This window comes from Nerophis ophidion, linkage group LG02, assembly GCF_033978795.1.
Source record: "Nerophis ophidion isolate RoL-2023_Sa linkage group LG02, RoL_Noph_v1.0, whole genome shotgun sequence".
NCBI lineage: Eukaryota > Metazoa > Chordata > Actinopteri > Syngnathiformes > Syngnathidae > Nerophis > Nerophis ophidion.
The window spans coordinates 54,996,445-55,021,572 of NC_084612.1; the positions used below are offsets into that span (position 1 = coordinate 54,996,445).

The following is a 25,128-nucleotide window of genomic DNA, read 5'->3' on the forward strand; positions in this document are numbered from 1 at the left end:
CGTGTTTCGTGACATGGCCTTAAACCATCAAGATATTAAAAAAAGGCCATATCGCCCAGCCCTACTTTAATATATGCTTGCCATCTTGGCTTCTGATTCCAAAGCAAGTATTTTTCTCACACTGATGTCAAACAATGATCATATTCAAACAAATGGGCAAAATATGATTCCACATTGTTGAAAGTGGTCATCTGAGAGCATTAGTAAATGCAGTGCAGTCCCTATAGAAAATGTTTTGATGCCCCATCTATCCGCCTTTTAACAATATTACTTCTTAGCAATGATGTTAGCGCCCACATACCTGAAGTATCTTTCACCACAGAAGATTGTGGATTGCTCCCGTTGGAATCTTACTGCTCTTGTACAACATTCGGCATATCTTTGTCTGTGACCAGGCTGTCAAGGGTGAATGGAGAATCCCAACTCCTGTAAGAGCTTGTGTCAATATCTGATGTTTCTATTCCAAATTGAATGGATTTAGTTGATCTACAACGGCCCCATATCTGCTTACATAGTTGGAAGTACAGCAAAACAACTCTACCGTAACCACTTCTTCCATCTGCGTCGACTGCTTGTCTGTACTTTCCACGAATCATTTTCACTTTAGTGTTGATAGTTGTTTTTGTGATGTCCTCTTTCCGGTAAGGAAATTCCTCAGATGTCTGTACCGTTCCAAAATAGGGTAAGGATGTCACCATACTTGGACTGGCAAGTTTCCCAGTCAACACTTTGTTGAGTTTTGTTAACTTTAAACTCCAAAATGATGCTTAAAGGAAGCTCTTCTTCTCTGTGAGTCCACATATATAATTATTTCTTGCCGTGACCTGCTATTTTTACTATATGCTTCATCTGGAAATTACTGTTTGGATGTTTCTGATTGGCTAAAATGGTCTTAAGTCCTAGGCTAGAGCGCCCCCAGTATTTTGGCATGCGTATGACACTCAGTGTATGCGTTTGCTTGGGGACAGAGATAGTTTTTTAAATGCGCACACGTGGCTGGAGATCTTGTTAAGACCTTAGTTTAGGCAGCGGCTCTTTGTTGCTAAGGCGGCCGCCTTAGCAACAAAGTGCTGCAGGAAGTGCTGCAGGAAACCCTGGGGTTGTCTCCCTTATGTAGCTCCTTCTGCCAAACTTTTCATCAGGACTAGTTTACTCCTGGTAGGTGGGTTTCTTGGGTCCTGGGGGTAGTCATGCTTAAAGTTTGGTGTACTGGAATTTGCTTGATGGCCGTTGACACTTATTTGCTCATCCGCCCTTTTACTGGTATTGTTTTTGTTCTGCTTGGTGTCTAGCCAACCTCCACAATAAGTGCACTTGATAGGGGTGCCAGTTTAGTCGCCGACAGCTCGACCATGGAACTAGTTTACATGTTATCAGTAGCACCCTCTTGAGCGACCTGACACTAACTGGAAATACGCATTAGAAGCATTACAGAGTATTGTATGCATCTTTGAAATAAACTGAACTGTACTGTATTGCAAAAATGCAAATTTGCACCAAGCTCCCCTAAACATGTTCAAAGTGAAATATTTGATATGAAGTAATTAGCGCCTTCGTTAGTAATGTATACTAACATTGAATTTGATTAAAAAAACAAAAAAAAAAACGTTTTTTTTTCAGGTATCCCAAATGTCCCACTCATAAGTGTTAAACAAGTCGTAACTTATTTTTTTTTTAATGTAGAGCAACTTCAGGTATTTATACAATAATAGTTATGTTTTATGTTTTTTTATGCTGTGTTTTGTCATAGGAAAATTGGGTTTATTTCTCGCAAACACAACATTTACAATCATTTCCTTTTAAAATATTTTAAAGTGAAGTATTTAATTTGAAGTACTTGCAGCTTGGGATGCACAATTATTTTTTTCCTGTGGTGGCAATGGAAAAAAATATTTGAGAAGCACTGCATTAGAGCAATATGCAATTACCTAATTTCTAAATCATTTGGCCTTATGCAAACAGAATCAGACCTTTTGTCTACATAATGCTCTTAAACGAAAGAAATAACCGATAAAAATTATACCGTGTTTGTAACCTAACGCAATCATATGTGATATTAAAGCAAGTAACCATATTATTGTTTACCATTATACCCCAATTGAAAAATAAATATTTTTATCCTAAATACATACATAAACAAAAACATTAAATGGACTCTCATTTCTGTAAGTAAAATGTAACAAAAAAAAATATTGGACATCCTAAAGTGCATTTTTTTTCCAAGTTAGAAAAACTAAATCTAACCATGCCATTAAGGCATTCTTGTTCCTTTGTTCGTGTTGATGGGCTTGTAATTCCTATCCAATTTAGCTGAAATAGTACCACAACAAGACATTTGGTTTTGTAATAAAAAAAATGTTTTCTTAATTTTTAATACGTTGCGAAACTTTTCACGAGAGAGTCAAAAGTAGCGAAGCTATCTGTCTTGTGTGGGTCAGCTGGCAATATCTCTCCTTCGCCCACCAGGACAAAGGTTTTGAATGACAGAAAAGAGGGCTCACTGCATTGAGTTAATTCTATTGTTAAATAAACACATTCAGGGTCTTGGAGCGATGTGTAGAGTGAAACCTCTTTCTCTCTGTTTGAAGCAAAGAAAAAGAAACGCGAGGCTTAAGAGTTCTGTTTGGCAAACGCGTCTGTTACTCAAATGCCAGTGAGGTCGGGGAAAAAAACGTCCGTCTCTTGCCGTTACGTTATCGCACAACTTAAAACCTCAAAGAATGTCAAAACGTGCAGCCCTGTTTAGAGCTTTGAATAGGTCAACTCATAACAATCATTTTGATTCATTATTATTTTTTGCGCAATGACAGCTTCTAAAGAAAAAAAAGTCTGCATTACAGCTTTGTTATTAGAGGCAACTTGTTCTTGTTACATTTCACCTGTTTGCAACTTTATTCCTTTTTTTGTAGTAGTCTTTTTAGAATGTGCCATAGGCCGTTGATAAATGATCTGCTGGCCACAAATAGCCCCTGGGCCGCACTTTGTTTTAGTATTACCCAATTTCTGCAGTGTGCCAAGGCCCCTTCATTGGAAGTTGTTTCAATTTAGGAATCCTAGGATGAAAGCCCTCTGCTAGTTTGTCCTCCAAGCTGCAAACAGGAGAAGTGGCAGCAGCAGAGATGAGTCACCCACCGTGTGAACCATGACGTCATGCGTGTCTTCCTTTCCCTCTTTCGCTCTCCAGGGCTCCTGAGTGAAGGACTGACCATGTTGCTAAACTGAGATCCCAGGAGAGAAGCAAGAGGCCCCAAAGGACCCCTTTGTGTGCCCTGTCCTCTCTCCCTGACTGGCTGCTCCCTCCTCAGTTCACCTGCTTGTTGTAAATATATTTCAACTCATTATAAAGTTGGTTTAGTATATAACACCTTCTGTTGTTTTTCAAACAATGCATCAAATGACCTCTTTTCATTTTCAGCCCAACCCTGAAGGCTAAGGCTTACTATGGACTGCACATTGCCTTCTGTTGCAGTCCTGCCCAGTATGCTACCTTAGTGGGTTGGTCACCTCACCTTCCCCTGGGTGTTTCCTTCCACACTTGCTATAAAACCTGCACGTCTGATACCACCTACAGGTAGATATTGGTATATCCCCATGCACACACTATGCTGACTTGTAACCATTATATTTCTCGGAAATATTTTTAGAGTGAGAAATTTGTTGTCAAAATTGGAACTTGAAATGCTCACTCACGTGTTCATTTGGTCTTGCATTGACTCCTGCAATTCTCTCTTCACCCTTTTCAACAAGTCAACGCTAAAAAGATTTGGGCCTGTAAAAAATGCGGCTGCCAGACTTTTGACCAGTGCACCCAGAACAGACCACATTTCATCCGGTCTTCATTGGCTTCCAGTTAAATTCCGCATTGAGTTTAACATTTTAGTCCTGACATTCCGTGCGTTGCATGGTGGGGCCCCTCAGTACATCACTGACTTGTTATGCCTGTGCTTTTCGGGGTCTTCAGGCTAGGGTCTTCTAAAGATCCCGAAAACTCATTTAAAAACCCGTGGAGACCTGTCATTCCAGGCTATAGCTCCCAGACTCTGGAACAATTTGCACCGGTCCCTCCGTGATCTTGACTGTGTTGAAACGTTTAAGAAACATTTGAAAACTTCTCCTTTTAGTAAAGCTTTCAGTTAATGCACCTTTTTAACTATCATTTTCAATCCACTGTGTATCCTTTTTATGATGTTGCCCCTGTTTTAAATGTAATTGTTGTTTTACTTTACCTATATTTTGTACAACGCTTTGTGATTTTGTTTTTGAAAAGCGCTTCATAAATAAAACGGACTTACTAAAATGGCTTGGACTTTTTTTTCTACATTCAGGAGCGCCTGGGTCCTGTACCCAACCTTCCCTCCCCATCTCCCACCCTCTCCCTCTCCCAGAAGAAGATGTCAGTCAGCCTGACAACAGACATCCAGAAGGAGGGAGAGAGTGGGCCACTCATTGAACCCTGCGGTCGAGGCAAGACCTGCCCTCAGTCACAGGGCCCCAAGGAAGCGACAGGAGAGGGTCTGGAGCTTGAAGACAGCTCTCCGCAGGATGTACAGGTGGGCAAGAAGGAACATATCATGGCACACAACTCTCTCCAATAAGGCGATATAACGATTTCAATATATATTGCAGTAGACAAGTAATCGATATCAATAAAACAATACGTTTTAATAAATTTATATTTTTTGTTCAGAAGAAACCGGAAGTGACGAAGCAATATTGGTTGCATGAACCAAGGCACTCCCACGCGGGTGATCAAGTAAAACAGGAAGTGCTAAATGGGCAATGTGAGGCACAAACTAATCAAGTTTGGTTCCGTCATCTTGTGGCTTTGAGACACTCATGATTTAGGGCTATATAAGTAAACTTTGATTGAGCGATTGATCTTGCTGTCTTGCTATTGATTTTCTGCATGGAGGAAAAGTAAAATGAGTGCTGCAGAAAGCGAAGAAACTGTCAATAAAACAGGAAAAGTCAGTGTGACAGTTTTTTGAATTTTTTCAAATAGACTTTAGTCCTTAGCCACGCTCACTTCTTTTCTTTTCAACCCTCGTCCGTGACCTATTTGGGTATATAAAAACAACAGCTAGGAACTAAAGTGCAGGACCGTTTTTAATAAAAATAAATGACAAAGTATAACATATGTTTTAAAAGGTTTCCCTTTTATTTATCTGAAAGTGGCGCGGCGCCCTGGCCAAATTGAGGCCGGTGATGATTTTTTTAACGCACGATTATTGTTTTTGACCCTCAGCCCGTTCCATAGTTTGGGCACATGTGAAGTGAATTATATTCATATAGCGCTTTTCTCTAGTGACTCAAAGCGCTTTTACATAGTGAAACCCAATATCTAAGTTACATTTAAGCCAGTGTGGGTGGCACGGGGAGCAGGTGGGTAAAGTGTCTTGCCCAAGGACACAACGGCAGTGAGTAGGAAGGCGGAAGCGTTTATCGAACCTGGAACCCTCAAGTTGCTGGCACAGCCACTCTACCAACCGAGCTATCCCGCCCCAATGTGTCGTGGCATTTAGTTATTGGTGAGCCACAGGCTGGAAAATAGCTTGCAGAACTGCACAAAGAAATGGGGACAATATGGAAATCTCAGGTCCAAAGCCACGGCAAGTCGTTCCCCGGACAAATCAATTTTACATTCAATCGCCGTGAGACAACAACCTTGGTGCGAATGCTGCGCGTGCATTGCTGCTTGGAGAGAGGAAAAGCTTCATGTCCATGTTTGAATTAGAGTGAAGTGCTTTTTTAGAATAAAATGTAAATTGTTACTCGAACTGCTTTAGTAAGATGGAATACAAGTCCGCAGAAACAAAGACAGTAGAGAAGTAGTCTCAAGTCACTTTTATCTGAGTTTTTATTTGAAGTCTTTTCTCATACCAATCACACCCGTCCAGTTGACGGCCTCACAATAACAGCGCAACGCTTCTCATCCAGTTTAACCAATAAAACAACGAAAAATAGTCTTAAATTACGATTGTTATTCTGTTACTGTGTTAGGCTGTGATGTTTCTACCTAAATAAATGTTTTTGGCAGATTGAAATTATGTGTATTGTAATGGCAGCGGTGATAATCAAAGAGGAATACTGCACAAACTCATCTTTTTCTTGGCTACCACTGAGACTAGGTTTAATACTGCAGGCATATCTGCTACAGCCCTCTGCAACCCACATCGGGTAATTACATGTCCCTACACAATATTACAATCGCTATGGTATATTATTTTATAACCTGTTCTGATTGATAGTCCGCAATTGTAAAATATTTAGCAGGCTGAATATTTCATTTGATTAATAACTACGTAGAGAAGGTTAAAACATTGTCACGCAGAGCTATGAATGCCACTAACTTAGACTACTCTGCAGAAGTTTGGGGCAATAATTCCATATGTACACTATATCCATTAATCACCCTGCAGAAAAAATCAATGAGGGTCATTCACAAGGCAGGATATAAGTATATCAGAAATACGTTTTTCTTACAATCAAAACTATTGAAATGTAAAGTTATTGTGGAACTACAAACAGTACAAATTACATATGAAGCCAGATAAAGTGTAAAGTGGGTAAAAGATTATTGAAAATATATTTTATTAAGACCGGTAAATTGATCATTGTATAAAATGATAATAAGAACGCTAGTTATTTTATTTATGAATAAGGGTTTGGAGTAAATATTTTTCACTTCTTCCCACTCCTTTTGGTTAATGAAAAAAACACAACCACTATGTATTGTTTGCATTTTATGTGTTTTCATTGTGAAATGTTTTTATTTATGTACCTTACTTTAATGTTTTTAAGATTATTTCCTTTTATCATTATTTTTTCAGGATTTTTCTTTTTTGACATCGCAGACTTTTTATGGGGACATAAACAAGCTCAATGGACACACACCACTCATATAAGACATTAAAAATTAATTTTGTATAATAGGGTACCTTTCATTATAATCAAGCCCTCTTGCTTACAAAACATACTCATGGAGTATGCATGATTAAGGATTGGAAGGTAGCGTGAATTTAGATTTTTCATACACTTCTGTGGTTCCATAATGATTTTTTGGCCATTCATCATTCAAAAGTTATTATCATGAAAGAATGTATTTAATACGCTTCCCCTTAAAATTCTACTATGCCTTGCAGAAACGGGCTCCTAACCACAGCCAAAGGAAACGGGCAAAGGTAGGTTACTTGAACATATCTTTAACAGTCCTGATTTTCTTGATCATAGATTCAAAACATTCAGCCGGTGCCTCAACTATAATATCAGTGTTTCATTGCAGCATTGATCCATTTACTGTCCTAACATTGTCTTAAGTGGACCATGCTCTTTTTGTTTTTGAGTCTTTATAAATTGCTAAATGGGCTCTGACGCATTTAGCCTCTGAGTTTGCCATGTGCTCCTCCTCCATTCCCCATCGAACACCATTCCCTGAGTTTTATCAAGTTTCAGCAGTTTAAAAACAACAGGTGTTTTCATGAGTAGCAGTGTTCCTGACGGTGCCCCTGCTTTTAAGAAAACTACTATGACAAGGTATATCCAGTATGACTGGATGAGGAAACAATGCAGGTGCACTTTGAAGACTAACTTTGCAAGCATGACCTACGCATTAACTAGCTTTTGACTGAAACATGACAACAACTTAAAGTATATGCAGTGGAACCTTAATTTACAAACTTAATTGGTTCTTAAACAGGGTCCGTAAATCACAAAGTTCGTATAATGAGCCACATTTCTCCACAAGAAACAATGTAAAAATAGATAATGGGTTTCGGCCTTGACAAAAGTCCATATTTTAGTGATGGAACACAATATAACATGCTATACAGTACTGCATATCAAACAACACAGGATGCTGGATCAACAAATATTAATAGGTTATACATGTATAGCGCTTTTCTACCCTCAATGTACTGCTTTGACACTATTAAGGGGCGGCGTGGCGCAGTGGGAGAGTGGCCGTGCGCAACCCGAGGGTCACTGGTTCAAATCCCACCTAGAACCAACCTCGTCCGTTGTGTCCTGAGCAAGACACTTCACCCTTGCTCCTGATGGGTGTGGGTTGGCGCCTTGCATGGCAGCTCCCTCCATCAGTGTGTGAATGTGTGTGTGAATGGGTAAATGTGGAAGTAGTGTCAAAGCGCTTTGAGTACCTTGAAGGTAGAAAAGCGCTATACAAGTACAACCCATTTATCATTTATTTCCACATTCACCCATTCACACTCTTATGAGCAGAGCTGCCATGTAAGGCCCTAACCACGAACCCTCACAAACGGACGTGACTAGAATGGTGGAAGCCGGGGATCGAACCAGGAATGCTTAGGTTCAGGGTTCGTACAGGTGCTTAAAAACCTTAAAAATGCTTGGATTTTAATGTTTTTTTGAAAGTTTAAAAATGCTTGAATTTTGGGTGAAGTGCTAGTTAATGTTTGGAAATGTTCACTCTGATTCAATAGGCTAATTATAAAATAGAAAAAAATAAAATAAGTTTCCTTAAAAATGAAAGCCACATGCTTGATCTGTTGGCTTTGCACAAGCCCTTACATTAGGTTGTTGGCATGTTTATACGACTCTGTGTCGCCCCCAAGAGGACAGTTGTGCGTCGGTCCATGTCGTTTTAATGAACATTGGATGGAAAAAACATCCATCCATTTTCTACCGCTTATTTAATGACAAATAAAAACGTTGGATAAAACGTGGACCAAATCCACGTGAAGCCTTCTGCAAAGTATGCAAAAAGGAAATCCAGCAAAGGGAGAGTTGGCTCTCTCAAGTCATATGAAAGGTAAACCACAGAGATTACAAGCCCTACAAGTTAACTAACGTTGGCTTAAGTTTTGTTTTCTAACTCTTTGGTACATGCTAGACCTAAACTGTGAGATCAGCGCTAGATTACACTTTAATTACAGACAGTTAATACGAAAGGAAAAAAGCGAGCGTTTGTCAATGATAAATTATAATGTTAAGAACTTCCCTCAACTAAAACTTAATTTGTTATCATAGCCACAGTTATAAGGTTAGGTGTGCTTAATGAAAGGTGACTGAGGTTTTGTGAAACAAAGAAAACATTTTCCTTAAATTTATTATCCTTATGTTAATGTGGAACAGTTTTTTTAATACATGAGTGAAATTGACATTTTGAAGGTGCGTGTATTTATATGACATGCCGTTTACAAGCACAAATACGATGTGAATCAATCCGTGCTGTTCCATGTCATTGAGTGCTGTAAGTAAGAAAAAGAACAAGAAATTTGAAAAACAACACAAATGTAGACACGTTTGCAAACACCAATGACATTGAATTGTCACACTGCTTCATTTTCAGTTAATACTTACTGATTGTTCAATGTTAGGCTCAGGTTTTAGCAGATTTTCCGTATTTTTCCTGCAGACAGTATTTGCTGACCTCAAACATCAAGGCTATAGATATATTCACACTGGTTTTCGCCTGTTGAAAGGTACTGGAAAAACTGGAAAATTGATCTTGAAAGCCTTTAGAAAGTGCTTGAATTTGGTCATGGAAAAGGTGTACGAACCCTGTAGGTTGCTGACATGGCCGCTTTACCAACCGAGCCACGCCGTCCCCACACAACGATAACATCCTAAACTTTAACCACCATAAAAGAGAAAGGAGCAGACAGAGGGGCCAAGGGGAATGGGCCATGTGTACTCTTGAAAGAGGTGCTGTTGAAGGAGAGGTAGTTTTTTCCTCTGCTGTAAAACGAGTGCTTTGGCATCTTTTTCCAGAAAAGTTTGGTGTCTTCATATTAAAACTTGCTTTCGATGATTCTTCCATACTTGGGAGCGCCATTAATGTTCTCCTCATAAATAGTCCTTTTCTTTTTAACCCCACAGCGATTTCCTCATTTATGCTGACCTGTTGTCTTTTTGGAACTCCTGTTAAAGTGGCAAAATGGACAAAACTTGTCAAAAGGCGAAAAGGCACACATGCTAAAGTGTGGAGAAGTGTCTAGTCACGTACTGTATGTACTGCGCAGCAACTGACGTGGTGGGCTCCACCTTTGCAGAAATGCTGCGCCCTGTTGCACAAAATAGCTGTAGGTGAGACGCAATTAATGAAGTATTCGTACACGGAGACATTTTTGGCTTGATCTAAAAGTTTTTAAACACGTTTTTGCAAAAAGAGGGGTTTGTAAATCTAGGTTCCACTGTATAAATTTGGGTTTTGCAAGAGTCTTTTGCATCGCTGATATTGCAGCTGTCAAGTGGATCAATTATTCATGTCTTGTTTTATCTCTGGGTTGCCGCAGTGTCGTCTCACTGCTGGGGGAAGCAATCAAGTTTGTCCCGTTTGCGTTTCTGTCATGTCTTTCCGTGCATCATTGCCGGTTGAGTTTACTTCTGTTTGGATATAGAATCGGCATAACTGAAAGAGAGCCATGCCATGGCGTAGAAAAGGCTAGCTCTCTCTTTGATGGGTGCAGAAAACACTTCATGTGCGGCCCTTTTTCCTTGCACACAGCTAGCCAGGCTGCTTTTTGACTATTAAAAAAGAAAAACGTAGGTCTCGAGAGACAACTTTTTAAGTCCAAATGACAAATATTGTCACGTTTTAATCCCACAAGATCTCATCACACACCTGCTTAAGACACATGTATAAATAAATGCAGCCTTTTTCATTTAAATTGTTTTTGTTTTCATTCCGTTTCAGTCTAACGCAAAACTGAAGTTGGTAAGAAGTCTGGCAGTGTGTGAGGAATCTGCTGGGCTGTTCGGCAATGATGGCCCTCCAGAATCGGTACTCTTTCTTATATCCTGTAACATGACGTGCTCCGAATGCCACATCTGTGTTTTTGCTAAATGCTGTATTTTTCCCAGGATATCATTCAGCTTCACATCAGCTGTCCATCTGACAAAGAAGAAGAAAAGTCATCCAAGGATGAGTATGAAAATGAAGAAAAGGAGAAGAAGGACAAGGCACCACGGAAGATGTTGTCACGTGGTGCGTGACAACAGCTGCCATACAGAGAATCTTTGACTGGCATTTTTGCAGTAGGGCCTTAAACAGCAGAGTACTCTTGACATATAGGAGATCTTTAGCTGATGTGTTTGCAGTTGGTTCCTAAAAACAATAGCACACTTTTGTCATACAGGAGACTTTTTTGTTGAGGTCTCTGCAATAGATCCTTGAAACAGTAGCATGCTATTGTCTTATAGTATAGACCCACCATACAACCTCTTTTCCCCGGACATGTCTGCGGTGTCCGGGCGGGGTTTCTTAAATCCCTCAAATATCCGGCGTTTTGTGTCAATGGTTGCGTGTATTTTCAATGTACGTACAGGGTTAAGAGGGGTTTAAAGCTAAACAAACTGTGAAGGTGTGCGTACGTAGCAATATAGGTGAGGGAGGGGTATAGGCAGTGAGAGCAAGAGGAGGAGGTAGTCGATTGATTGTGAATCAAGGCATAATTGGTCAACAGCCATACAGGTCACACTGAGGGTGCCTGCATAAACAACTTTAACACTGTTACAAATATGCGCCACAATGTAAACCAACACCAAACACATTTCGGGAGAACATACGCACCGTAACACAGCATAAACACAACAGCACAAATACCCAGAACTCCTTGCAATACTGACTCTTCCAGGAGCTACAATACAGTCCCCCCCACCTCAACCCCGATTACGTCACATCAAATATTCCACTTTGAAAAATATTTTTGGTGGAAGATTTTGCATATTTTGTGTGTTTGCCATAAAAAAACATAGTTTTGTTTGACAAAAAAGAAAAACAAAAAACAAAAAAAAAACCTTTTGAAATGTGGAATCTGAAGCTAATGACTCCAGAGATTTAAGCGTTAAATATAAAATATATGTACTGTATGCCCTCGCACACCATTATCATCATTTCATGACCGAAGCAAAACACTTCTTACACTCTTATACTGAAATAAATACACCTACAACTTATTAAATAAAAACATATAAAAAACTACCAGCGGCGGTAAAGTTTAGATCCATGAAAGAAAGAAGAAAGTGAATGAATGTTTACAATTTAATACATTTACATATGCAGACAAATTATTTCTTTTAATGAATTAACGTTTATGACAACCTTTTTCCAAAACACATTATACAATGTGAGGTATAACAGGACAATGCATATGTTTATTTGTTTTCAAAACTCAAGAAAAAAGTGGGACCCCAAAAATTTATTGTGGGACCCTATTTTTATGACTTGATGGGGTCCATGGGAACCCATTTTGAAAATTCCTAGCACCAACACTGCTGTCAACAGAGGAGAAAAAATGCTTTATTTAAATGAATTTATTATTTATGAAGCAAGTTCAAGTATCATTGGCAAATTTTCAACCAGTCCCGCCCTTGGCCTGCAGCCCGCCTTGGCATGCATATATGTGTCCTCTTTTTGGGATTTCAGAATATGGTCAGCCTATTATAGTAGATCTTCTACTGATATTTTTTGGAACATATCCTTAAAAACAGTAGAACACTCTTGTCATATAAGGGTTCTCAGTGAATCTTAAAGTTTTTTTTTTTCTGTAGTTCAGTACAAAAAAGTGAAATACTTTTTTTATATGAGTGTGTATTTTCTTATATTTTGATGACAAAAGTTTTTGTTGACTAAAAAGGAACCTTTTTCAGTAACTTATGATTTTTGTAAAAATATTGTATACTACTGCTTCAAGCTTGAATCATAATCCCTAATGTATTTAATATTGTTATAAATTATTTGATAGTTGTGATATAGATATTAGAAAGAGCTAACACACACACACACACACATATATATATATATATATGTATATATATATATATATATATATACACACACACACACACACACACAGTCGTGGTCAAAAGTTACGTTTGTAAAGAACATACTCAGTGGCCTAGTGGTTCAAGTGTCCGCCCTGAGATCGGTAGGTTGTGAGTTCAAACCCCGGCCGAGTCATACCAAAGACTATAAAAATGGGACCCATTAGCTCCCTGCTCAGCACTCGGTATCGAGGGTTGGAATTGGGGGTTAAATCACCAAAAATGATTCCCAGGTGTGGCACCGCTGCTGCCCACTGCTGCCCTCACCTCCCACGTAGTGAACAAGGGGATGGGTCAAATACAGAGGACAAATTTCACCACACCTAGTGTGTGTGTGTGTGTGTGTGTGTGTGACAATCATTGGTACTTTAACTTTAACTTAATAATATCATGGCTGTCTTGAGTTTCCAATCATTTCTACAACTCTTACTTTTTTGTGTTAGAGTGATTGGAGCACATACTTGTTGGTCACAAAAAACATTCATGAAGTTTGCTTGTTTTATGAATTTATAATGGGTCTATTGAAAATGTGAGCAAATCTGCTGGGTCCAAAGTATACATACAGCAATGTTAATATTTCCTTACATGTCCCTTGGCAAGTTTCACTGCAATAAGGCGCTTTTGGTAGCCGTCTCCAAGCTTCTGGTTGAATTTTTGACCACTCCTCTTGACAAAATTGGTGCAGTTCAGCTAAATGTGTTGGTTTTCTGACATGGACTTGTTTCTTCAGCATTGTCCACACGTTTATGTCAGGACTTTGGGAAGGCCATTCTAAAACCTTCATTCTAGCCTGATTTAGCCATTCCTTTACTACTTTTGATGTGTGTTTGGGGTCATTGTCCTCTTGGAACACCCAACTGCGCCCAAGACCCATCCTTCGGGCTGATGATTTTAGCCTGTCCTGAAGAATTTAAAGGTAATCCTCCTTTTTCATTGTCTCATTTAAAGCACCAGTTCCATAGGCAATAAAACAGGCCCAGAGCATAATACTACCACAATGCTTGACGGTAGGATTGGTGTTCTGGTATTAAAGTCCTCACCTTTTCTCAACATATTACTGGGTATTGTGGCCAAACAGCTCAAAGTTTGTCTCATCGGACACCACATGGACATAGATAAGACCTTCGAGAGGGAAGTTATGTGGTCAGATGAAACAAAAATTAAGCTAAATGGCTAAATCAGGCTAGAATGAAGGTTTTAGAATGGCCTTCCCAAAGTCCTGACATGTGGACAATGCTGAAGAAACAAGTCTGTGTCAGAAAGCCAACACATTTAGCTGAACTGCACCAATTTTGTCAAAAGGAGTGGTCAAAAATTAATCTAGAAAATTGCCAGAAGCTTGTGGATGGCTACCAACAGCGCCTTAATGCAGTGAAACTTGCCAAGGGACATGTAAACAAATAACATTGCTGTATGTGTACTTTTGACCCAGCAGATTTGCTCACATTTTCAGTAGACCCATAATCAAACTCATAAAAGAACCAAACTTCATGAAAGTTTTTTGTGACCAACAAGTATGTGCTCCAACTGGGGCTGGGCGATTTATCGATATATCCCGGGTTCGTCTCTGTGCGATATAGAAAATGACTATCGTAATATTCGAGTATAGGTTCTCACGCAGTTGCTTTTAGCTGCGGGCATTACACTACAGGCGTTTCTCACTCCTTCTCGTCTCTCCTCACAGAGGAAACAAGCCCGCCTTATTACATACGTCACATACTGTCGCGTGTGTAGCGTCATACGCTCTCGCTGAGCAGAGACGTAGCAGCATGGCTAACGTTAGCTGAGGCAGGTGGCGCAAGCAGAGCGGAGCGACATTAGTGACATTGCAAGAGAAAGAAGGTGCGAAACTGATCACAAATGGAGGAAGAACAATTAATGCCCAAAAAACAGCAGGGGGTCCATCATCTGGCGGTGGTTTGGCTTCAAGCGGGGAAAATATCAAGCAGACAACAGAAATATGCAAAGTATGCAGCAGAATTGTTGCTAAAAAAAGGTAACAGCACTACTAATTTGTTCTTTCATTTAAAAAGTCACCCGCGAGAGAATTAAGAGTATTTAATCAATACACTTTTGTTCATTTGACTTAGTTGTGATTTCCCTCCGTGCATGAAAGTTTAAAATGAGCATATATTAATGCAGTATGAAGAAGAATCTTTTAATGTAGACACATAGAATCATCATACTGGTGTGATTATATGCATCAAGTGTTCATTCAAGGCTAAGGAAAAATATTGAGAGACATATCGTATATTGCGATATGGCATAAAAATATTGTGATATTAATAAAAGCCAATATCTCCCAGCCCTAGCTCCAACCACTCTATTACAAAAAAATAAGATTTGTAGAAATGATTGGAAACTCAAGACAGCCATGACATTATTTACAAGTGTATGTACACTTTTGACCACGACTGAATATACTGACTTGCTACACAGCTCACACCACAAAGCATTAACAACCAACCAGGCTCCTTTGGTAATTCCTCACAATATCAAAGGTTCCATTCCTGTCCCTATAATTATCCAGCTCCCTCATCATTTTGTCAGAAACCCTCAAGCCTCATTAGATTCTTAGAGGAGAATAACTCAAACGACATATCCTGTCTAGCATAGTGGAAAATGATCTGCCGATGAGTGCGTGCATGTATAAGGTATTTTAATGGGGACTGCATACTTTACTTTTCCTGATGGTCATTCTCCCTAAACAAAATATTTTGTGTTGAAGACTACTTCTCTGTTATTTCTAACAACATTATTGGTTTTTGTACTGGAATCTCCATCTCTTCTAACTTTCAACAAAGTTCCACTTTCCACTCTTTCTTCGTTAGACTCCAGTCAGGAATACACTGACTCCACGGGTATCGACGTTCACGAGTTTCTGGTCAACACACTGAAGAACAATCCCAGGTGGGAGTTTGATGCTAGAACAATGATCTATTTCACAGTAGCATTAGCTGTATGATTGTGTATGAACCAAGTTACCCAAGCAGTTGCTCAAGCAGTTGCTTGTTTACATACTGTGTCTCATGACCATTCTTGAACAGTCAAATGTGTTTCATTTGCATTTATTAAGGATGTACAACTAACTTTTTAACCAAGAGAATGCAGGAATGGTAAAAAAAAAAATGAAATCAGAAATTAAATTTAAAGAGGAATTGCACTTTTTTGGAATTTTGCTCAATATTCACAATTCTTGTGTAAGGCAAGCAAACATGTTTTTCTCTTTTTATGCAATTTAAATTGTAAAAAAAAAATAATAATAAATAGCGAAAGTCATGCTAACATTAGAGCGATTAGCATTTTTTCTATTCTGCCTATAAATGTCTTTAACAGCATCCAACAGTTTATATACACCCTCTGTGTATGTATGTACACTATGTAATCTAGTAACAGGCAAATTTCATAATATGTAATATTTACGCATTTTGCTCATTTTAGGCAAACCGACGTATTAACCACACATCGCAATGTTCACTTTTCCCTTCAACAATAACAACACTGTTCCTAATCATGGCGGACTTTGTGAGTAACAAAAACTACTTTGGGGCAGAAGATGATCCAGAACCTTGTATTTTGGAACATGAATATAAGTAAAATAATTTTAGAAGCTGTGTCCTAAACTGATGCAGCTTTAGTGAAACACAAAGCATCGTGTAGCAGTATTGCTAAGTGCTAAACAAATACAAACTACAGACATAATAAATCAATCACTTACTGTACAGTGTCTGCTCACACTACAATGCCGACTGATAGGATGTTCGTTTCTTCCCGATGAGATGAAGAATGAATCATAAGGCTCACACAGGTTAAAAAAGGTGCCAAAAAACTAGCGTCTTTTTGTTTTTTTCTCGCCATTTACGGGCCTGAGATAGATGTCAAAATTGACCAACAACTCCGTTTATGGCCACAACCTACTACTTTACAGGTGAACGGCATGATTCATAGTAAATGCGATGCAGCAGTCGCTCAGTATGTCAATACTGTAGCTGCAAAAGCTAGACGGCTCTCTCTGATTGAATCACCACTAAAAGTAGTTGATCTGCGTTAGCACTTATAATCACTTATACTTGGTTGATATCCAGGTCACAAGATTTAAATGGAGTATTGTTGCCGTTTTTTCAATGTTTCTTGGATGGTTTCATGGGCGCAATAGAGTACTCCCATTAGCTGGATATCGTCAGGACTGTCAAAAAAAAATTCTGTTTTATTTTTTTAAATCGGACCTGTCACTCAGTCAAATCATATAGTTGATGTAGATGCCCATATCTGCTGTACAGATTTAAAGTAGAAAAGATAAGTGTTTGATACTTCTCTTTTGGCCTTATTTGTATTTTAATTTATTAAATATTTGGATGTAATTGTATTTAACAAAACCTGTTTTCTTTTAAGTAATATACATTTATCACAGCTAATTTTTTATTTTATAGAGGAATGTTGTTGATCGTAGAACTGGCACTGAATGTTATTAAAAAGTGTTCATTTTGAATTGTTTTGAATCGAATACCCCCGAGCATTCAATCGAAACGTGTGGTGCCAGAAAGATTCTAAGCCCTAATTATTAGCCTCCTCATACTTGCTGTATTTTACGAATTAGAATCCATTAAAAGACGGACATATGTGTTCTGGCTTGACATAAGGATTATGAATGATAGGCACATTTTTTTGCAAATATATGTTAATTTTACAGTTAAAATCACATTTGACTGTCATACTTTGCTCACGCAAACCCTTCATACAGGCACAAATCCCCTCATACACACTCACATGAATACTTGAGGAGTGAGGTGCACTTGAACTATAACAACTCATGGTTTACAGTATAGACATTAATAGAAAAAGTACCCAGATATTGTATATCTATCCATCCGTCCCGCTCTGGCTCAGGATCAGTAGGCTGTGCAGACCATAGCAAGATGGATGAATATTCCTCGGCATCAAGGATTCTCAGGAAGTGATCACAAGATCACCTCCTGAGGAGCTCTCCACCGTTCACACTTGAAAAAGAAGAAGAAAGTCAGGGGGCTCCATCAGATGCAAAAAATACCAAATAAAAAGTCACAAAAAAAGCAAGTAAACCGAGAACCATATCAAAATTGACACAAAAAAGCAATAGTGGTGTGGGGTCAATACAAAAAATTGGCACATTTAAAACAAAAAAAAGTGCATTTCCCTTATATTTAATCTACATTCTTGGTCAACAACTATAGATTCTCTCTTCTCTTAATTTTGCCTCCCAGGGATCGAATGATGCTGCTCAAACTCGAACAAGATATCCTGGAGTTCATTAATGATGACAAGTAAGTCATGTTATTTATTTGGGTATTTCACATCCATTTGTGTTCATTTAAGTAATACATTTTTCAAGTTCACAAGAGACTGGTGTTATCTGTCAGTATATCCGGTAAAGACTCAATTTGTAGGAGGTAGGGCTAAAAAAAAATCTCTATTTTTAGGCCATATCGCGATACACGATATATATCTGGATATTTTGCCTTAGCATTGAATTAACACTTGATGCATATAATCACACCAGTATGATGATTCTATGTCTACATTAAAACCTTCTTCATACTGTATTAATATATGCTCATTTTAAACATTCATGCAGAGAAGGAAATCAAAACTAAGTCAATTGACCAAAATTGTATTTATTAAACAGTTATTAAGCAGTGGCACAAACATTCATGTCATTTACAAAACAGAAAGTGCAAGAATGTCAGAGACATTTTAAAACAAGCCATTAGTGCACTTTTGTGCATGTCACTAAGATGATATATCAAAACAACACTAAATTAAAGTGCACTTTTTGTACAGAACGCCACTACAATGTTTTAAAACAAATAAAGTGCACTTTTGTGCATAATGTTACGCAAGATATTTCAATAAGTGTCTAATAAAGATGAGCTGAATAATAGGAAATCAAATAGTGTTCGTCCTTCGCTATGTGGTAGGTTACTGCGGACATTATCTCCTTCTTGTTGACTAGTTTTTTCATACGGTGTTGATCTGGAACTGTTTGCCTCGGCATTTTGAGGGTGTGGGCGTGTTGGACCAAATGGAGATGTTGACAATGCGGAGTAAGCAATCTTCATTCTCTAGCAGGTGACTTTTCAAATGATGCTACATATTAGCAGTAATGCTACTTTTTTAGCAACACTTTTTCCCCACACTTGACAAATTACGGTTGTCTGTTCGACATCTTCCCACTTGAAGCCAAACCACCGCCAGACGATGGACCCCCTGCTGTTTTTCTTGGGAATTAATTCTTCCTTCATTTGTTACCAGATTCGCACCTTTTTTCTCTCGTATTACCACTCGCACGGCTCCGCTAGCATCACTTTTAATGTTACCCATGCTTCTACCTCTCTGCTCCGCGAGGGCGTATACGTATGTGACGTATGACGTGACAGTATGTGACGTATGTAAGAAGGTGCGATTGCTGTCTGTGAGAAAGAGACACAAGGAGTGGGAAGAGCTTGTAGTGTAATGCCAGCAGCTAAAAGAACGAAGACTTGAATATCACGATATAGTCATTTTCAATATCGCACAGAGACAAACCCGCGATGTATCGAGTATATCGCCCAGCCCTAGTTGGAGGTGGTGCTTACTGTGTTAATGTCAGAGTATTTCAATTTCCAGTCATTTGTCATGATAGCAAAATGACTAATTGAATTATCAGGCTATTTTCGAACAGTACAAATACAGATTCGATATAATCCATGTATTCATCTGTATGTGTGTGTGTGTGTGTGTGTGTGTGCGTGTGTGCGTGTGTGTGTTAACTTGTAGTAACCAGTATAAGAAGTTCCCCCAGATGACTTCCTATCACCGAATGCTGCTGCACCGCGTAGCTGCCTACTTTGGCATGGATCACAATGTGGATCAGACGGGCAAAGCTGTCATCATCAACAAGACCGCCAACACGCGCATGTGAGCTTTTGTAAACGTCTTAGTCAGCAGCTAAAAAACGCAAGCAGTTGGAACTTTATTACTTTATATTTTTACAATAATGCTGAGACTTTGCACCTGTTTCTTTTTTTGTAGCCCCGAGCAAAGGTTCTCAGAACACATCAAGGATGAGCGTAACATGGACTTCCAGAAGAAATTCATTCTTAAGAGAGATGATGCCAGCATGGACAAGGATGATAATCAGGTAGGTTCCACTTATATATAATCTACACCACTCACATTCTGCTAAGCATTTTGCAATATTTTGTGGAGGTGCATAATAGGGTAAATAAACGGTATAATAATAATCAGCGGTAAAATTCCGGACGGTTAGTAATACCGTTTACATTTTCATTAACACAAAAACTGTCCTTTATTAATGCATTTTGGGCAACACTGCTTACCTCCTGAAACGATGTCACAGCAGCGCTGGCGTATGCGCACGAGTCGTTCGGCTTGAAGAAACATTGCGGAAGTCAAAAGACTTTGCTTAGGAGATTTTCCTTTCGCAGTAAACAGAGCCAAGCACTTGTTTCAACTTCATTTTCCTTCGCTTTATTTCTGTAGAGTCTCGGTGTTCTTTCAAGAGCACATTGCTGTTTTTCGATGGCGTCAGGTGTGGATAATTTTGGAGACAGACACATTTGTCTCATACTAAAAGTATACAGAGAAGGAGAAAACTATTTGATGTTGCTTTCATTTTCTCAACACAGCGTCCATCAGTTGCTGTGACAGAGTTAATGAGGGGAGGAAACATGCAGCAGGCGATGTCGTGAGCGTTGTCACAACTTGTTTATAAAGTCTTTAGTTTGTTTACTGGGATGTAAACGCCTCCTTTATTCAACTGACAACTGTATCAGTGTTCAAATAACATCAGCACTAGCTAAAATGTTTTGTCATATCATCGAATTCAACACAGGCTGTGAATATTCTGTATTCGATATGAGAGGTACCCTTCCATCCATCCATTTTCTACTGCTTATTCCCTTTCGGGGTCGCGGGGGGCGCTGGCGCCTATCTCAGCTACAATCGGGCAGTACCACTCCTTTTTATTCTTTTTGGCCAAACTGTTGGTGTTGTTGGAGAAGAACAACACTTGTTTATTAAACTTTATTTTCATTAGCCAAATTGCTTTGGGTTTTTTTTTTATATCAAAAAGTAAACGGCAAGTTTTCTTTTACATTACTTGTTTTTTTTTCATTTCATAAAGCTATTTTTTAAAAACCATTCGTGCGGCACAGCATGTTGTAAATATTTTATGGTGTATAGTTAATTTCTATACAACTTTTCTGCTCAAACTCTAAATGGATTTGTCCTGCACATGTACAGTCGTGTTCAAAAGTTTACATAAACTTGTGAAGGACATAATGTTATGGCTGTCTTGAGTTTCCAATCATTTATAAAGTTAAAGCTAAATTATTAATGATTGTCACATACACACCAGGTGTGGTGAAATTCTTTTGATTGATTGATTGATTGATTGATACTTGTATTAGTAGATTGCACAGTTCAGTACATATTCCGTACAATTGACCACTAAATGGTAACACCCGAATACGTTTTTCAACTTGTTTAACGGGGTCCACGTTAATTCATGGTAAATTCATTCATTCAATTCATTCGACTTCTGCATTTGACCCATCCCCCTTTTTCACCCCCTGGGAGGTAAGGGGAGCAGTGGGCAGCAGCAGTGGCCGCGCCCGGGAATTAATTTTGGTGATTTAACCCCCAATTCCAAACTTTGATGCTGAGTGCCAAGCATGGAGGTAATGGGTCCAATTTTTATAGTCTTTGATATGACTGGGCCGGGGTTTGAACTCGCAACCTACCGATCTCAGGGCGGACACTAAACACTAGGCCACTGAGTTGTAACTTTAATTTTTTTGCGATAGAGTGGTGGGTGCACATACTTGTTGGTCCCAAAAAACATACCTGAAGTTTGCCTCTTTTATTAATTTTTTTATGGGTTTACTGAAAATGTAAGCAAATCTGCTGGGTCAAAAGTATACATACAGCAATGTTAATATTTGCTTACATGTCCCTTGGCAAGTTTCACTGCAATAAAGCGCTTTTGGTTGCCATCCGCAAGCTTTGGGCAAGCTTTTGGTAGAATTTTTGACCACTTATCTTGACAAAATTGGTGCAGTTCAGCTAAATTTGTTGGTTTTCTGACATGGACTTGTTTCTTCAGCATTGTCCACACATTTAAGGCAGGACTATGGGAAGGCCATTCTAAAACCTTTATTCTAGCCTGATTTAACCATTCCTTTACCACTTTTGACGTGTGTTTGGGGTCATTGTCCTGTTGGAACACCCAACTGCGCCCAAGACCCAACCTCCGGGCTGATGATTTTAGCTTGTCCTGAAGAATTTGGATATACTCCTCCTTTTTCATTGTTCCATTTACTCTCTGTAAAGCACCTGTTCCATTGGCAGCAAAACAGGCCCAGAGTGTAATACTACTGCCACCATGCTTGAAGGTAAGGATGGCGTTCTTGGGTTTAAAGGCCTCACCTTTTCTCCTCAAAACATATTGCTGGGTCTTGTGCTCAATTTGTGTTTCATCCGACATCACATAGACAAAGATAAAACCTTCTGGAGGAAAGTTCTGTTCTTCAATTTGTGGTGCAGGCCCCTCTGGGAGGGCACGGTGTGATGTCGGGGTGGTGCTTGTAACCCTGGGGAACATGATTTATCATTATCGTGCTTCAAAAAGCAAAATATGTCCACTACACAATGTGCTTATTGTAGCCATTAATTATGACTTCCCAATTTTTAATTAAAATAAAAAAAATCAGCACATTGTTTTTTTTTTTTTTTTTTTATCTTAAAGTGTTTTTGTATATTTTTCTTTTGAGTTATATGTCGATCAATTAGAATTTATAATTATTAATAGTTAATTTAATTTTTCAGTGTTAATTTACTGGAGTTGGTCAAAGAGAAATGTATAGTTTAAGAAAAGGATTACATTTTGTAAATTTCAACCAAATTGATTAAATCCTTTCTGTTGGAGACTAAAAAACACTATTCATACATTTATTCTTTGTTGAAAGTTCATTTGTACTTATTTTGACTTTAAGTGTAGTTTCAATAATTTTATAGATAAACGTTACAATGTGTACCAGCAGCGGAAAAAAGAAAAGCCTGAGGCTTGTTACTGTTTGAAACGTGCAAGAGGATTGCCGGTGACAACCCGAGGGCTAAAGCGATTTGTGATTACACCGTGGAAATGAATGACCAGCCCTTTACTAGCTCTATTACAGTACTCGCACTGTGCGGCGGCAAAAACCTGTCACTGTCTGTACGTGTCTGTATGAGAGAGTACTGGGGATTTATTGCTGTTTGTATATATTTTTTACACTTAAAATACTGGTTAGACTTTCCCATATAATTTGATATCAATTGCAGTGTATGGTATAATTTTGTAACATACAGGACATACTTTTACCCTTGTTAAAGGTACTGGCTTTTGTCAGGCAAGACTTACAGGTACAATTTTTCAAATACACCTTTGAGTTTTTCCGCCACATGTGCAATAACTACAGTTAAATAAAAATATATACACATGAGAAGCAGTAAGTTATCTCTATCAGTTTACCATTTTCCTTCCAGTGCCGGCTGTATAATGAGTTGAGTTCTGATCAGTGTATTCAAAATAAAGAAAAAATAAGTTCTGTTTCTTTTTTCAGATTGATAATAATCATTTACTCTCTCTATTTTGAACAATGCCTTTATTATATTTTTACTCTGTAGAATGCCTTTATTATGTTTTTACTCTTTAGAACTTTGAGATTTGTTATTAAAATGTAAAGTGCAATACAAACAAAATATATTAGTGTTATTAGATATAAGTTCAAACTAGGGTTGTCCAGTATACCGGTACTAATGAATTTTTTTTGTTGCTATACCGTCTCTGAAACGTACCGGTCCTGCAACGCATGCCCGCGTCGAAGTCATGACATTGCTGGTTTTACGAGCAGAGGAGCATGTTGGGCAGCACACACACACACACACACACACACACACGGAGTATTTACAAGCAGATACAGTGTCTTAAAAAGGAAAGATGAAGGTGAAGTTATAAAACTGAAACACCCTCAGGAAGAGCTGCTTTGAGACATGGCTAGTTAGCTCGCGGCTAACGTCCATCCGCTGTCTGCAGTGTTTTAGCTACTTCTAAATCACTAATCCTGGTCTCCTTGCTGACAAAGTAAGTTTCTTGTAAGTATCATTATCATTACGTGCATGAACTGTGCTTTCTCCTCAACTGGATGGTCTTGTGGTAAATTGCTCTCCAACTGACATTGGCATAACACTTGACACTAGTCTTATAATGGTATGCCCCCCCCCCATCTTAGATCCGTGTGCCGCTGCAGGACGGGCGGCGTAGCAAGTCCATCGAGGAACGAGAGGAGGAATATCAGCGGGTACGAGACCGGATCTTTGCCCGAGAAGTAAGTTTTGGATCTGAGTACATATTACATTAGTACACAAACACAATGCGTTTAATTAATACACCCTCCAGCTCCAAAACATGCAAGATCTTTTGTCAGGAAATACACAATTAATTTTTAAATGGTGTGTGTTTGTTTAACTATAATCTAAAAGCGTTTGCTTGGTGCCGAACTGTGTATAGTAAGAGTATGGCCGGTTTTGGACCATCTCCTGCGTGATTAGGTGGCATTTTGCCTTTCTTGAAGAAAAATGCCCAATGCTTGCGTTGTTTTAGGCTTTTGGAACCATTCAAAACGCGAAAAGGATCAAATTCTCTTCAGAGTTCCTCGAGAGGTAATCAAGAAGGGCGAAAGATATTAAAATTTTACTAAAGACAATTAAAGGGGCACACACGCCAGACCAAGGGAGCAATGTTGAAGAACATATAAGTTTGCAGTGATCACTTCGTTAAAGGTTTGTTTGAAATGCTATTAACGATTAGTATTTCTCGAAATTATTTGTATTCCATCTTGTTTTGGAGTCCTTAACATATTTGTGCTACGAGTCTTTTGTAAACCACCAACTCGCCGAGTCCAAATAAAATTTTTTAAAAAAGCAAATTTTGAAGTTTGGCAAAATGATAGTTATAAGTTATTTTATTGTCGTACGGGGAATTTCTCTTATGTTCGTTGCATAGTCAAGTGAGCAATGTGTGTCAAATACGGCTGCAAAATTATACTTTGACAACATTATTGTAAGTTTATGAGCTGGAGAATGTTTAGACCAACATCTATGCATACAAACCCCAAAAGCAGTGAAGCTGGCACGTTGTGTAAATGGTAAATAAAAAGAGAATCAAATGATTTGCAAATCCTTTTGATCTTATATTCAATTGAATAGACCACAAAGACAAAATATTTAATGTTTGAACTGGTAAACTTG

The 25,128-nt window shown here is 38.6% G+C and overlaps 1 protein-coding gene across 17 annotated transcripts in view; it reads left to right on the forward strand.

Moving 5' to 3' along the window:
• The window catches only part of LOC133542506 (R3H domain-containing protein 2), a 173,661-nt gene that overhangs the window by 75,162 nt on the left and 73,371 nt on the right, over nucleotides 1-25,128 (forward strand). For 16 of the 17 annotated variants that reach the window (XM_061886724.1, XM_061886764.1, XM_061886779.1 and 13 more), the window contains 11 exons: nucleotides 3,185-3,319; nucleotides 3,416-3,571; nucleotides 4,326-4,550; nucleotides 7,143-7,181; nucleotides 10,673-10,759; nucleotides 10,840-10,963; nucleotides 15,633-15,711; nucleotides 18,042-18,101; nucleotides 19,594-19,734; nucleotides 19,849-19,957; nucleotides 24,111-24,206. In XM_061886724.1, the coding sequence (XP_061742708.1) occupies nucleotides 4,392-4,550; nucleotides 7,143-7,181; nucleotides 10,673-10,759; nucleotides 10,840-10,963; nucleotides 15,633-15,711; nucleotides 18,042-18,101; nucleotides 19,594-19,734; nucleotides 19,849-19,957; nucleotides 24,111-24,206 (894 nt within the window). In that variant the 5' untranslated portion in view covers nucleotides 3,185-3,319; nucleotides 3,416-3,571; nucleotides 4,326-4,391. Of the gene's footprint in view, nucleotides 1-3,184; nucleotides 3,320-3,415; nucleotides 3,572-4,321; nucleotides 4,551-7,142; nucleotides 7,182-10,672; nucleotides 10,760-10,839; nucleotides 10,964-15,632; nucleotides 15,712-18,041; nucleotides 18,102-19,593; nucleotides 19,735-19,848; nucleotides 19,958-24,110; nucleotides 24,207-25,128 lie in introns of all 17 variants that reach the window. The other variant, XM_061886716.1, reaches the window with a different exon arrangement.